General features: G+C 37.2%; 1 protein-coding gene across 3 annotated transcripts in view; it reads right to left on the bottom strand.

Annotated features, from left to right (window-relative positions):
- Positions 1–12,979, bottom strand: part of reps1 (RALBP1 associated Eps domain containing 1) — an 80,132-nt gene extending 67,153 nt beyond the window's left edge. For all 3 annotated transcript variants that reach the window (XM_039738827.1, XM_039738825.1, XM_039738826.1), the window contains exon 1: positions 12,382–12,979. In XM_039738827.1, the coding sequence (XP_039594761.1) occupies positions 12,382–12,534 (153 nt within the window). In that variant the 5' untranslated portion in view covers positions 12,535–12,979. The remainder of the gene's footprint in view (positions 1–12,381) is intronic.
- Positions 12,980–14,282: the final 1,303 nt, after the last annotated feature.

Here is a 14,282-nt window from a genome sequence, read left to right as displayed (position 1 = left end):
CTGCAGATGTTCTACCAGACGGTTGTGGCGAGTGCTCTCTTCTACACGGTGGTGTGCTGGGGTGGCGGCATAAAGATGAAAGACGCCCGACGCCTGGACAAACTTGTTAAGAAGGCAGGCTCTATTGTAGGAATAAAGTTGGACAGTTTAACATCTGTGGCAGAGCGACGGGCACTAAGCAAACTCCTGTCAATCATGAAGAATCCATTGCATCCACTTAACAGGATCATCTCCAGGCAGAGGAGTAGCTTCAGTGACAGACTTTTGTCACTGTCCTGTTCCACAAACAGACTGAGGAGATCGTTCCTCCCCCACACTATGCGACTCTTCAATTCCACCCGGGGGAGTAAATGCGAACATTAATTTTATTTTAATTCTTTTCGTTTTTTATTATTATTTAATTTAATATTGTTTCTTTGTATCAGTATACTGCTGCTGGATTATGTGAATTTCCCCTTGGGATTAATAAAGTATCTATCTATCTATCTATCATCATTTTACAATTAATTTGAATGTTCTGAAGCAATTCAAAGAGGAGAGGGTGTGATTTAGGACTGAAAAAAATCTTCCAACATAATAAAGAAAGGAAAAAAGTTACTAAAAATTAGTTAACAGCACACAAGAACACAGCAATATCGAAATGTTTCCACTTTTGCTGACTCATGGTTGATTTAAGATATTATCAAGGCATCACAAATTGTAGATCATAAAGTAGATTAAAAAAAAAAAAAAGTACCAAAGGTTTTCACATTTTAAATGAGTCAGATGTTTTTGTAAGAATTATGAATCCTTCCAGCATCAGGCCCAATACAGAAACCATCTCGTAGAAGGTGAACTCATCATTACTAATTAGCCTAAAATACATTTCATTTGGATTAAATAAAAAAAAAATGCATAAGAACTCAAAATTAAAAACATAAATCCACAAGCTACATTTCTTATTCATTATGGAAATTTAGCAAGGATGATGTAGAATCTTGCTATGTAGCTTGTGGATTTATATATTTAATCTACTCAAAAATGTTTAAAATTGTCATTAAAGGATTTTATTCATAAGTATTACAAACCCCAAAAAAGTTAACATGATGGTGGTTCAATTTCCATTATGAGGAGGCACACTTTTTTTTTTATTGTTAAATTAGCATTTTCTCATTAAATGTATCCACAATAAACACAGCCCTTGCACCAGTAACTGATCACTGAAGAATTACACAGCTACAAGGACTAAAAGGAGAGGGGGGAAAAAAAAAAAAAAAAAAAAAAAGGAAGCAATTTTGCTATCCAAATAGTTTTGGCGAAAAGAAAAATTTCTCCTAGCCTCCTGCAAAGCTCAAGGTATACTGCAAAGGCATCTAATCTTTTTAATATTTATGTTCAAAAGTTCAGCTAGAATCAATAAAGAAGCAAAAGGTCATCACATTTTCACTGCATGTCACAAAAGAGGAAATATGGAAATGGCACGCACAGTGTTTATCATCAACCTTCAATAGATAAAAACCAAAAAAAAAAAAAGGGAAATGCGCTTCATTTATTTTGAGAAACTACATTCATGGAAACACTGGGAGACCAGAAGAGCAAAATACTGTATTGTAAAATGACACACCTTTAATATCCTTTACAAAGCAATTAGAAATCAAACATTAGACTTAAATAATCAAAACGTATCCAAACTAACACTTACATTGTATTAAACAGACCAGGCAGTAATTTAAGCTTTATTCAATTATCAGTGTTACAGCTTTAAAGTTTAACATGACATTTGTCCTTTGCTTCTCTTGGATTATGGAAATTCTCAAGGTAATGCTTTAACAAAAAGCATGAACGAATTGTTAATGGCTCCAAAAGCTTCTACTGGAGCAGTGACATGTAATAAAAACCAACATGAAATAACCTCTTGGAGCAACAATGACTGCTTGCCATTGTAAAAACTAATTAAAGCTAGGCCTACTGGATTGAAAACCCTAAAATATCTACACTCCAAAACAGGTCACTCTTTACCACATGGTGTGACCCTGAGCATATCCTTCAATCTAGCTGTGCACCAACTGTTAAAACAAATAGTTATAACATATTCTCATTTCATAAATCACCCTGGATATGTGGAGCAACATTAACAAAATTAAACTCACAAATAAATTAATGTATTGCAAAATGTAACAATAAATCAAACATGTGAATGTAAATGTTACAATATATATTTATTCAATTGCTTATTTCTTTGGGTATTTAGTTTTTGTTCGTTTCAATGACATAGCACTTAACATAAAATACACCTGTCACTTTTACCAATTCAAAGTTGATGGGAGTGGGCTCGACCAAATACGGTTTTTAGATTGGTGAATTGTTGGTACAGTGGACTGAGACATTCAGCCATCAGTGTTTACAGCAGACACCTTTGAGAGGATGATAATTTCAGAGCTGCTTGAACTAAAGTTGCCACTTCACAACAGTTAATTCTCTGCAACTTGTTCTTGTACTCAAACACCAGAGATGTGCAAATTCGCAAATTTGAACATGCCTAATGGCTACTAGAGACTGGTCTCTCTGAATTACGCAACTAACCAATAAGCCCTTCTATGCTAATGGGAGAAAATGACAGTATTCATTTAAAAGCATATTTCATGTTGAATGTGCAGTCATTGAAATAAAGAAATTATTAAATAACTAAATACATAAATAAAAAAAGCAATACAATACAAATTTTGGGTAACATTTAATTACTTACATTATTATTTTGTTATTAACTGTTTGTCACATTTCACAATACACCAAATTATTCCTCTATATGGATAAAGACATCAGCCAAGCATAAATTTGTACTATTTCAGTTTAAATTTATTAATAACAATAATAAAACAATAGTACTTTTTGCTTCAAACTAAGTTGTTACATATTGTAAATTAAGTATATTAGCTCCTTATAATAAATATATAGTATATTAATAAAATGCTATCAGTCCCATTGATGGCAAGCTTTTGTTTATATTAAATCCCTAATAGGAGACTAAATCCTATTATCTGCAATGCGAGCACAAAGTTGCAAGGACCAGGGTCTGATTCCAAGCCAAGACATTGGGAGGATCCTTCACATTATCCCCATATTTGTGCTGGCCTCTACCTAAGTTTTTCAATTTTATAAAAATCACATCCTACAGGTGACCTGATGACTCTATATAAACAAGCCCAGGTGGTCTGTATGTGTAACAGTACCACACAAAAAAGTGGTTTATACTGGGTTAGTTCCTGCCTTTGGGAATACAGTAATGCTGTTACGGTAGCTTCAAACTCTCTACAAAATTAGTTTTGAACAATAAGAAAATAAATTGAGAAACCCTCTTTAAATACATGAATTATCACATTTCTGTATGTAAAATATGAATTAAAATATGTTGCAGTGTTTTGCTCAATTAATATATCTAGCGGTAGACTGCACATCCACATTTGAAATTAAGCTATTTAGAGAGGGCTTGAAAAATGTTACATTTCTCTGCTTAAGTAACTTTAATAAAGCTTTTCTGATAAAGCAACGAATGATTAAAATAACAATCCATCAGGATTTAGTAGGAGTTGTTTGCTTCCTTTGCCAGTCTATTCTGGAAAATTGGCTATTTTCAATATTTAAAAGCAACTAAAACAAATATCTAATCAGCTTGCCACAAACAAATAATTGGGCATGTAAGGAAATATTACTTTTTTCTTACGTTTCTTTTGAATTGAAACCATTTTTCATAAAATTTCAAAAAACTTACAAATGAGACATAAAAACATCCAATGATTTGATTTGAACCTTTCAGTTAGAATACACATCTAGAGATACAAGATTCTAATTCCCCAAGGACTAGTGTAACACTTCTAGAAATAAAATATTAAGACTAGAGATAATGTGTGGTCAGTCTCACGTCCTCTAGGCCCACACTGGGTGCAGGTCTGCACTGCTGCCAACCTCTAAATTGGACGTGTAATTGTGTTTTTTGACTTAAGTACAGATTTAATTAAGCTGTGATTTACTAGTACTTCTACTTTAAGTAATTCTAAAAAGATTCAGTAATCTAGCTTTTTACTTTGCCACAAACATTTTGAGCAAAGGTTACAAATTTGGAATACTTCCTTGCCTGAATTTCAGGTGTCTGATTTCATTCCAATAGTTTTAATAACATTAACAAAGCATACAGATGAGTACTCCTGTAAACCAAAACAAAACAGCACGTATATTGCTAAACATCATGAAATCTGCAACCAGCACAAATGCAAAACAAGTCACCTAATTAAACAAATCAGGAATTAGGCTTCAACTGAAAGATGGATTTCATTGAACATCTGCAATAACTACAGTCCTCCTAAACTGAAACTATCCCAGGACTAGAAACATGCTGTGACATTCCTAGTCCATTTGCTTTCTTCCAAATCAGGGAATAATGTGTTACTTTGTCCCAATTTCTGGTTAGTTTGGTTGCATATCACACTGTACACTTTCAAGCCAACTAAACATCTTGTGGACTTCTTTCATACAGCAAAAACATGTTTTCCTAGGAAACCAAACAAAAAAGCAACAAAAGTAAACATTTCAGATTGGCAAGTACAAAAGAAGGCAAGCTCTCCCAAGGGCATCCGCTGATGTGCTTCAGGTTTATTACAGAAGTATCAGGTTGTTGTGTATTTACTCTCTGGTAGGCACCATATGAACATAGCCTCAATTTAGGATATCTCAAATCACGTCTACTGCCTTAACTCTTAAACTTTATCAACAAATAATTATATTTCGGAATATTTAATTAACATTTACTACCTATGTCAGAGTTAGTGCTTCCATAGCCACATCACGCCTGAAAAACTATCGCTTTCTGAGTACGCCAACACCTGCGTGTATCAAGATTGAGGGGGTTTGATCATCAGGCTCAGAGGGAACCACTGCTCATGTCGTGCCTAACCAGTATGTGTCGTGATCGACCCAGTCACTAGTGAATTTACACCTCATCTTTTTCAAATGCTGTACAATCATAAGCAAGGTGTCTATCAGGAGTTTCAATCAGGTGATAGAACAATTTCCAGTCAGTCAGAGCAAGCCTGGTAATTTTATGCAAATTGGGTCACATTTGCACTTGGAAGCAGACCAAAACATCTCTACTTAGACCCTCTGGAAATGGTGGTCTCAGTGCGGTACTAAGCGAGCCCTGGAGCGTTAAACATGAGGTATGAATGTGATCCAACATGGGACAAATCTTACGATATGAAATACTGTGCATTATGGGTGAAATTGTTCAGGCTGTGGTCGACACACTAAGTATTTGCTGCAGATAATTGGGGAAATCTTATTCGACGCATAATGAGTAAAGGGTTAACATGGAGCATTAAATACAATAAAAAGGTTAACATAAATATGCACCTAAGTACAAATGTAATAGGATTTGCATAAAATAACCTGCACAATTTCCAGTCAAACAGAGGGAGCCTGGCATGTTGTTCGCAAGTTCACATCTACCTAAACAAACCGGACTTTTGGGGAGACTGCACCACAGTTCATAAAAGCATCACTGAACGTACTAGGTGTGGCAACTCCTTAAAAACCACATATTTAAAATCACAATCAAGTTAACCTCATCACCTAGTCATTGCAAGAAGACTTAAGACGTATCTGAGCGTATAATTACCTAGACTATTACCATGAAATGTGTCATATAAAATACACGGTTAGACTGAAGCCTAAGGAAATGAAAACAAGGAGAAAGTTCAATACATTTTCTCTGCATTTTAAAAATTAAAAAAAAAAAAACCCTTGTTTAATGTACTATAAAACATCTACCACGTTGCAGTATGTTTGCAAATAGCTGTTTATATGACTTTAACTCTTTTAGGGCTGATGTCGACTTTTGTCAAAAGAAGGAGCCGACGATGGTAATCAACTGTAAACTGTGCCAAAACAAACCGTTATGTTTTAGTTGGACTCTCGTTGCTAGAAGGAAAGTTAGCTTCATTGGTTTGACCAAGATTTTCTGCGCTCGTGCGAGTAGTAAGGTGCAAGCAAGAGCAAAAATGGCACCAACATAATGGTGAGAGATCACAGCGAATGCGTAAAGCAAAATACTCCGTGGACGAAGTTCTGCCTATTATCTCTGAACTGAACTATGACTTGCCGGACTCCGATTTTGACACAAGTGATCGAAAACGAATGTGAGGTTCCAGCTTCAGCTGACTGGTCCCCAGCTAATCGAGTAGCTGACATGCCTATGGCAATGTTTGCCAGGAGGACTGCAACTTAACAATGGTAAGAGGTAGAAATCAGATTGCAATGCACTGCAACCGTGACGCGAAGACAGCCTGGCAGCAAGTCTGCCGCACATTATTGAAAAACTGGCAGCCGCAGCATCAGACGTTTTATGTTGATATCTGCATGAAACCATTGCTTTTCAGAAACTAAATGTTTTTTGGAAAAAAATATTTAGCCCTCAAAGAGTTAATGTACCCATGTGTAATATGACCGGAGACCTTTGTATCTCTTGGTCTGTTAAGGAGTACAGCAGCCATGTGACTGGCACTGCTGTTTTAGAAGTTCTAAAAAAAAAAAAAAAACTTAGAATGAACCCAAACCTGGTCACCACTTGTTGGAAGCTGCATATTCTCCCTTTGTCTCCATTTGTTTGCTCTGAGTAATCAGGCATTCCTCCCACATCCTAAAACTGCTTATATTAACTGCCAATTAATTTGACATTAGTTAGCGTAGTATGATGACTGCTTCTGGGTCTGAATCCCACACCTGGTTGTTGTCCATATTGAATTTGCATGCTTTTTAATTCAATTTAATCCAAATTTATTGACCCAAGAGAGAAATTTGGTTTGTCAGCAGGTTTTACACAAAGAGACAACAATGGTAAGACTAAAAACACATCACAAAGAGCCCTGCCATCAAACAAACATAGTACAAATGAAGTGTAGCAGAAAGCATAACACTTGCGGCATAACATTAGAAAACCAAAAAAAAAAAAAATCCCTAGTTGGGAAAAAAAATAGAAAAAACCTTGGGAAGGGCAGTTCAAAGAGAGACCCCTTTCCAGGTAGGTTGGGCGTGCAGTGGGTGTCAAGGAGAAGGGGGACAATACAATACACAGAACAAGTAATCCTCAATACAGTATAATACTTGCTTATTAAAACAACACTGTCAGATTTGACTGTTGATACTTTGTCATGTTACTGCTGCCTTTCACATTTTGACGTATTCCTTTTTTTATTGCTGACATCAAGATTTCCTAACCATGCCAGCATAACATAAGTGAAATCATGCTTTATACAAGATTGATAAAAGATTAAGATAATGGTTGGACTCCCGTTAAAAAGATTCAACATCCTTAGAGAGTACAGATGGTTTCTGACTTTTCATTAAAAGTTAGTTTAGAGTCTATTATTGTTTCCATATATTTAGAAATTTCAACAATCCTCACTGACTGGTGCTTGATGATTCATTCTTGTGGGAGAAGGGTGTTTCTTCTAAAATCAATTATTAGTTTAAGTTTTTGTATTATTAGGTGTATAAAAAAAAAAAAAAAATCATCACACCAGTTACCAAAATCGTGTACAACAGGAATATGATTGCTTTCATTCTCTTCAGTTAGGTTTGCAACCATTGACTCATCAGCAAATTTTAAGATGAACCCGTTTTCAAATTTGCTCTACAACTGGCAATGTAAAGAATTTACAAAGGAGGTGTAAGAACAGAGCCCTTAGGGAACACTGGGGATGAGGACAGCATGTCACAAAAGACAACCATTTTATTTTCACTTTTCGCAACCTGTTAAAAAGTCATATCACTCAGTCTCCCTTCTAAATTAATGTCCAAATTAAAAGCTTTTACACACCTCCTGCAGGTATTAAAAGTTGATTGGAAGTCAACAAGTAGGAGCCTCCCATGAGTTTTGATGCCCTCCTAGTGGTTATACAACAGACAAAGCAATGTGGCAATGGCGTCCTCTATCCCTCTATTAGACTGGTAGGCAAACTAAAATACAGTGGATCTAATAAACTGAGTTTTCTTCTAATTATGAATTGTTCAAATTATTTAATAACTAGTCGTGTTACATCCACTGATCTGAAGTTAGGTTTTTTTTTTTAACCATTGAAATTACTGTGACCTGCTTCCATAGTTTTGGAACCTCCTGCTGTTCTAATGACAACCTAAAAATAAAAGTAAAAAACTGACCTGAGCTGCTCTACACAAGATTTCAGAAGCCTTCCACTAACACGGCCTTGTCCAAAACTGGTTTTTAATTTAAAAAAAAAAAAAAATTCTTCTCTGTCTTATTTGAAACCTTTCACTTTAAACATTGAACTTGCTCAGCAAAATCAATCTTCCAAAACCTCAATTTGTATTCTTTAAACCCATTAGCTAAATCAGGTGGATTAAAGCCAGAAACCCTTATACTGTTGTTATTTTTACGGACACTGGCCAGCTAGGATTTTAATGCTGGACTAAACCAAGTTCTAAATTTGAGTGGACTATTTCTGTTTAATTAAATCATTATAATCAACTTTACCTTTTTAAACAAAGTATTAAATCCCTCTGTGCAGCGGTGCTACTGTAGTATTAGTATTGCCTTATTTAAAATGTACTTTTTTTTTATATAATAATGACATTATAGACTCGTTCTTAGGATAAACCTTTACACTTTTAGTTGGGATAAGCATGACTTCACAGAAAGTAATGATAATATAGTTGGTTGATAACATTAGAAAGTTAATCAGTGCTTGTTTCTTTAAACAAATCTCAGTCTGTACACTGAAAGCATCCTTTAAGACTTTGAATAGAATCTTCAATCTGGAGTTTGTCTTTTTTATGTACTTTTCATCTTTTTAAGGGAATCCTGAATTGGATTAAGTCCAAGTGAGCTCTGCAATTGATGCAACCAAGATAGGATCTGTCCCCTTGCGATGTGGAATTAGTGGCTCAGAAAATGGACTCTCATTAGATAAAATTCACTAATTTATTAAATTCTAGTCAGGATCACGAGAGAGGGAGAAAGGAGGAAACAAGCGGTTTTCGGACTAGCACCAAGCACAATGAAGGAACAGGCAACCAACCATAGACATGACGCCATTCCATGGGGAACATTTGGAATTATGAATTACCTGAACACACACACATACATCTTCGGAAATGTTTAGGGACAACCCCAGTACCTGAAGGAAAACCCACACAGTCAAATAATCGACAACTTCCACACAGATATTGACTGGGCAGAGAGTTCAAAATCAGGATGTTGGGTCTTGCAGTGCTTCCCTGTAAACATGTACATATAATTATTACTGTACTGTTTAGTTGATTTTCCTTTCTTTTCTGCAACATAATGAATGTTTAGACTTTTTCCCCCTATTTACAATAAACTGTAAAACAACAAACATCACATTGTGCCCATACTAACCTGTTTTATAAAAGTTGACAGAGTCATCAACTATAATGCACCCAGGCTTTGGAATTACCTTAATTTATTCTAATTAGATTTGCTGACAAAATTCAAAATTAAAAACAAAAAACTCATTTGTTTAGGATGGCATTTAACTTACCCTGACATTCCAACCTTAATTTCTTAGTCCAGGTGCTCAAAGTGAATTGCACTTGTTCACAAATCATGCTGTTTCTTCAGGATTTTCTTGTAATATTTGTTTTTACTCTAGTGTATTGTCTCTTATCCCAATTCAAAGCTTTGTGTTTCCTAGATTTATCTTTATTTAATGTTTTATGTCTATTTTGGCATCCAGTGTTCTATAATTCATCATTTTCCTGTTCATTTTGAAATTCTATGAAGCGTTCTGAGCATGGGAAAGACATTACATAAATAATAATAATAATAATACTACATTTTACTGTACAGGAAACTTATTCTTTTGACTATTTTTTTAGTGCTCGGTAAATGACTGTGAGTTCTATAGGATCACCAAACACAAAGAAAAAACTATGCTGCAGGAAAAGCAGCTGTGTCTCATTTGGGGGTAACAATGTCAATATTAATAAACAAAAAATGTAATTGAGTCAAGGCTTATTACAAGTACTAACACAGGCATGTGTAGGCCCAGTGAAGGAACAGCATTACATCCTGGGCTGGTTCCTAAATGTTAAGTGCCTGGATAGACACAGATTACTTGCAACTATGCCAAGAAAAAAAGTAGAAACAGGATATGATACCAAGGTCTCGGATATCTCCTGCATGGCAGCATTCATACTTGCCTTCAGAACCTTCCTCATCAGGTTTGCTGTACTCGTACAGTAAAAGACACTCACGGGTATAATTCAAGGCACTAACTTAACACATGCCCCACCCACACATTTAAGGTACATTGGCTATAGCTGGCTATGGACTTGTAGGACTGAACTGACAAATTAAATGAGAAATGCAGAAAATACAGAAATACAAAATAATTTGAAATGGAAAATGAAAAGGGCCTATCACCCCTCCAGGGAACCGCAAGAGTTTTATGAAGGGGATCACAATCATGGCTGAAACCAGCATGGGAAAATCTAAATAATCCATCACTTTAAGTTCAACCTTCACTTAAAAAATAATGACAACCACAAGTCAACCTGAAAAATACCTAAATAAGGCAGAATGGATGTGCTGAGAAAAGAGAAAAAAAAAAAGACACAAAACAATGCCCAAATGACACATGCTCCAATACCAGCAGGCTGTCTCATTCTCAACTGAGATCAATCCCACTACAAGGTTCAAAGTTTTTAGTAATGTTTATAAAAGAAATTCTGCTTTCTCAGTTGTATCCAATAACAAGACAAATTAAATATAAAAGTAGTGACATGACAGGTTAAAACTTGCCAAGATTTTCTAATATATTTACATTATCTGAAAATCTGATTCTTTGCAAATTTCTTCTAGCAGCTTGATAACACATTAACTTCATGGGGAAAAACTGCATGCGGGAAATGTATTATCATCTCCTATAATCCTTATTAAACAGATGTATACCACTGGGAAGAAAGGATTTTCTAGTGTTATTGGTATGGCTTTTTAAAGTGACATTCTTCCCCGATTTAAATTCTGCATGTAATGGGTGTCTGTCATCAGTTGAGACGATTTCCCATTTCTTTCAATATTGCCCTTTGTCACACTTTTATCAAATAATCTGTGTCAGCCTCAATAACTTTAGCTGCATGTCTGGTAATCTACTGGAGCTTTTTAAATTTTGGTTTGTCAGACAATGAAGCTGAAAGCAAGGTTAGACTGTGCCACACTGCGATAAAAGGACATTAGGTCCTTGTCCATTTTAAATAGTCTGTTCATGGAGGAGAAATAAGAACTTATTGCATTTACAATATATGTTGGTATAGTATTATTCCCCAATACGATTATTATCTAGGGTAGTTCCTCAGAATTTATATTCAGTCATCAATTTTTCCTCCTTCCCCAGACCAATGATGGGTTAATGTGCAGATTTCTGCCTCTTAAAATCAAACATAATTTCTTTGGTGTTTTTTTGACATTTCAGAGTCATTACACCAGATAACTAAACAGTCCACCTGATTTAAGTAACGGTTTTACCCTGTACAAACTGGCGTCATATTAACATGTCATCAGCATACTGTCAGATCGACACAAATTGAATGTACTTGTGGAAGGTGCGCATTCATAGGTGTATAAAGCATAAAGAAGAGGAGCAAGTCGTTTAAAATCAAGGTAACACGGCACGTAGCATTACTATTAATAACTGGATAATAATGAAGAAAGTGATTGGAATGAAAACATCCAGGATCGGATTCCGATACCCCCGTACTAACACCAGTCAGATGCCCCACCCACACGTTTAGGGTGCACCGGTTATACGGAGGCCCTGTGACTTCTAGGAATGAACACACAGGTCAAATGAGCACTACACAAAGACAAACTTTTATGAAATGGAAAATGAAGAAAATCTCTTCTCCACCAGGTAAATGCAAGAGTTTCCTGGAGGGAATCGCACACCATGGCTGAAACCTTCTAGGCTGGAAGCAACATGGGGAAATCCAAACAACACACCAGGTCTGTTTTAAGATAGTGACAGACATGGATCAGCTTTAAAACTCCTCAAATGGGGCTGAATCGACAGTGTGAAAAAAAAAAAAATTTATATATGCATGCGGCAGTTCCCAAAGGCCACCTGCTTCAGTATACAAGCTGGACATGCTACAATGTGAACCGCCCCAGCACAAGTAGGACGGAGTCCCGCGGCCTTTCGTCTCACGTGAGCGACCACTCCGAAGCATGCGAAAGCTGCCCCTCGAACAAAACCGAAGTCACCGCTGGCAGAACTTTAGAGGCGACAGACAGGACCCCGGACGAACGCCATTAAGCCTCCAGGACCCCGCGTGCACTTGCTCTCAGTTCCCCCATGTGAGCCACGCGCCTTTTACCTGCAGTACCACCTCGTTGGGGAGCTGGGCCGCCCTGAAGAGCTCCAGAACCCGGCCAAAGGATGCCACTTTCTTCGTGTTCTCCGTGTCGCAGTACGCGAACAAATCCGAGTAGTATTTCTGCTCCACATCACTCAGGGTTAAACTTTCCATTCTAACATGAAGGGAGCGAAAAAAAGGATAAAATAAACGGGCTCCACGAACACCTCAGCAGCACACCAGCAGCGTTCTGGAAGAGGAGGCCAGAGGCGCAGTAAGATAAAGTGAAGGAAGTGATGGGCGGCGATGGAGGCAAACTTTTAAATAAAATAATAAGAATGCTAATAACGGCAACAGTCCAAAAAATCTTTTTAAAAGTCACCCCAGGCTTTTAGTGCAGCATTCTTCTTCTGCCTCTTTAAAGTTAAAAAAAAATAGTTTTACTCCCAAAGTGCAGCTGTCGAAAGTTTTCTCTCTCCTCGATTTGTTTTCTTGTCTCTTCTTTTCAATTCTGTTGATTACTACGAAGAGTAAAGTTTGAAGCTCTCCGGGCGCCTTCCTCTTACAGCCAGCGCCGCCATTCCTGCGCCCTGTGACGTCATCTCACAAACAGAACGCAAACGCAGCGGCGGCACAGCGCCGCCGCCACGGAGGGGAGGGACCCGGATGAAGCGCATGCATAAACACCGCCTTCTCCATTGGCCACGCCCCTTGCCCGCGGCGATTTTCATTTTTCTTGCATTTCGTCCATTAATTTTGAACTCGCCTACAACTACGGGTTGCAGAGCATCATGGCATAACCAGGTGCAAGGTAAGATTAAGACTCGGGAAGGTTGGATGCAAATATTTTAGTTCCCATATTTGAGAACCAAAGTGCCAACATATGTACGTTATGTCAAACCTTAATGAGATAACAGAACATTCTTACACCCGCTTGATCCATTTCAGGGTCGCGTGAGAGTCGAGGTCCTTTACCGATAATAATAATCATATAAATTACATGTCTAGTTTGACGTGGGACAGACATTGGGGTTGCCAGGTGGGCTGAGGGTTTAATTAGCATTTAGTAACACCCATTTTATTCAAACTGAGGTCATTTTCATAAATTAAGTCTCTTTCGCGGGTAGAATGATTCTAAGCTCACGCCCCAGCGCATAATATTACAACCGATTACGCGTTTCATTCAAATAAGATTAGAGACCCCACCCCCATATGCTTGTCTTTTGTTGATAAAGCCCGTGAATTCAGCTTTTATAGGGAAAGGTTTATATTATCATTGCAGCTACCTATGCATTGTAAATTAAAATCTTTTTTTAATGGGATTGTTCTGTTTTTCCTTCGTGTTTTTATTTTTGCAATAAACTGATGTCTAGCAGCTGTCTTGCACATGCTTCTGCCTGAATTAACTCCAGTGCCCCATGAGCCTATAACTGAAAATGGATTGAATGAATTGTTAATGGTTTTACTGGGTTGGGAAGTGAATATGTTCTGTATGTCTATCAATAAAATACTACATATGTTCTACATGGGAGCTCAACTACTTATTTTTGCACATTAACCACATCTTGCAGCATGCCTCTATGTGAGCATTCACATACTAACAAATCCAGTATATAGAGTGTCAAAGAACACAAGTTTGGTGGCATCCTGACTGGGGCAGATGGCTCCTTACCCCACCAGGAAGCCTTTAATAGGGAAGGGTGGAAGAAGATTGTCCTCCAGGGCTACATATTCCCCCAGAATGATAGGTGGCAGCATCACTGTGGTGGATCTCGTGTGTGCAAACTGCAGGGCTGCATATATGCTGTAGTTCCAATTGGCCGCCTGGCTGTTTCGTAGGAGCTGCCAGAGGGAGCAGGATTCCTGATTTGAAGGAGGTTCTACCTAGCCCAGAAGAGCAATGTTATGGCACTGGAAGTACT

This window comes from Polypterus senegalus, chromosome 16 (assembly GCF_016835505.1).
Source record: "Polypterus senegalus isolate Bchr_013 chromosome 16, ASM1683550v1, whole genome shotgun sequence".
Taxonomy (NCBI): domain Eukaryota; kingdom Metazoa; phylum Chordata; class Cladistia; order Polypteriformes; family Polypteridae; genus Polypterus; species Polypterus senegalus.
Note: the sequence above shows the minus strand (reverse complement) of the source record. Positions and strands in the feature narration are given on the sequence as shown.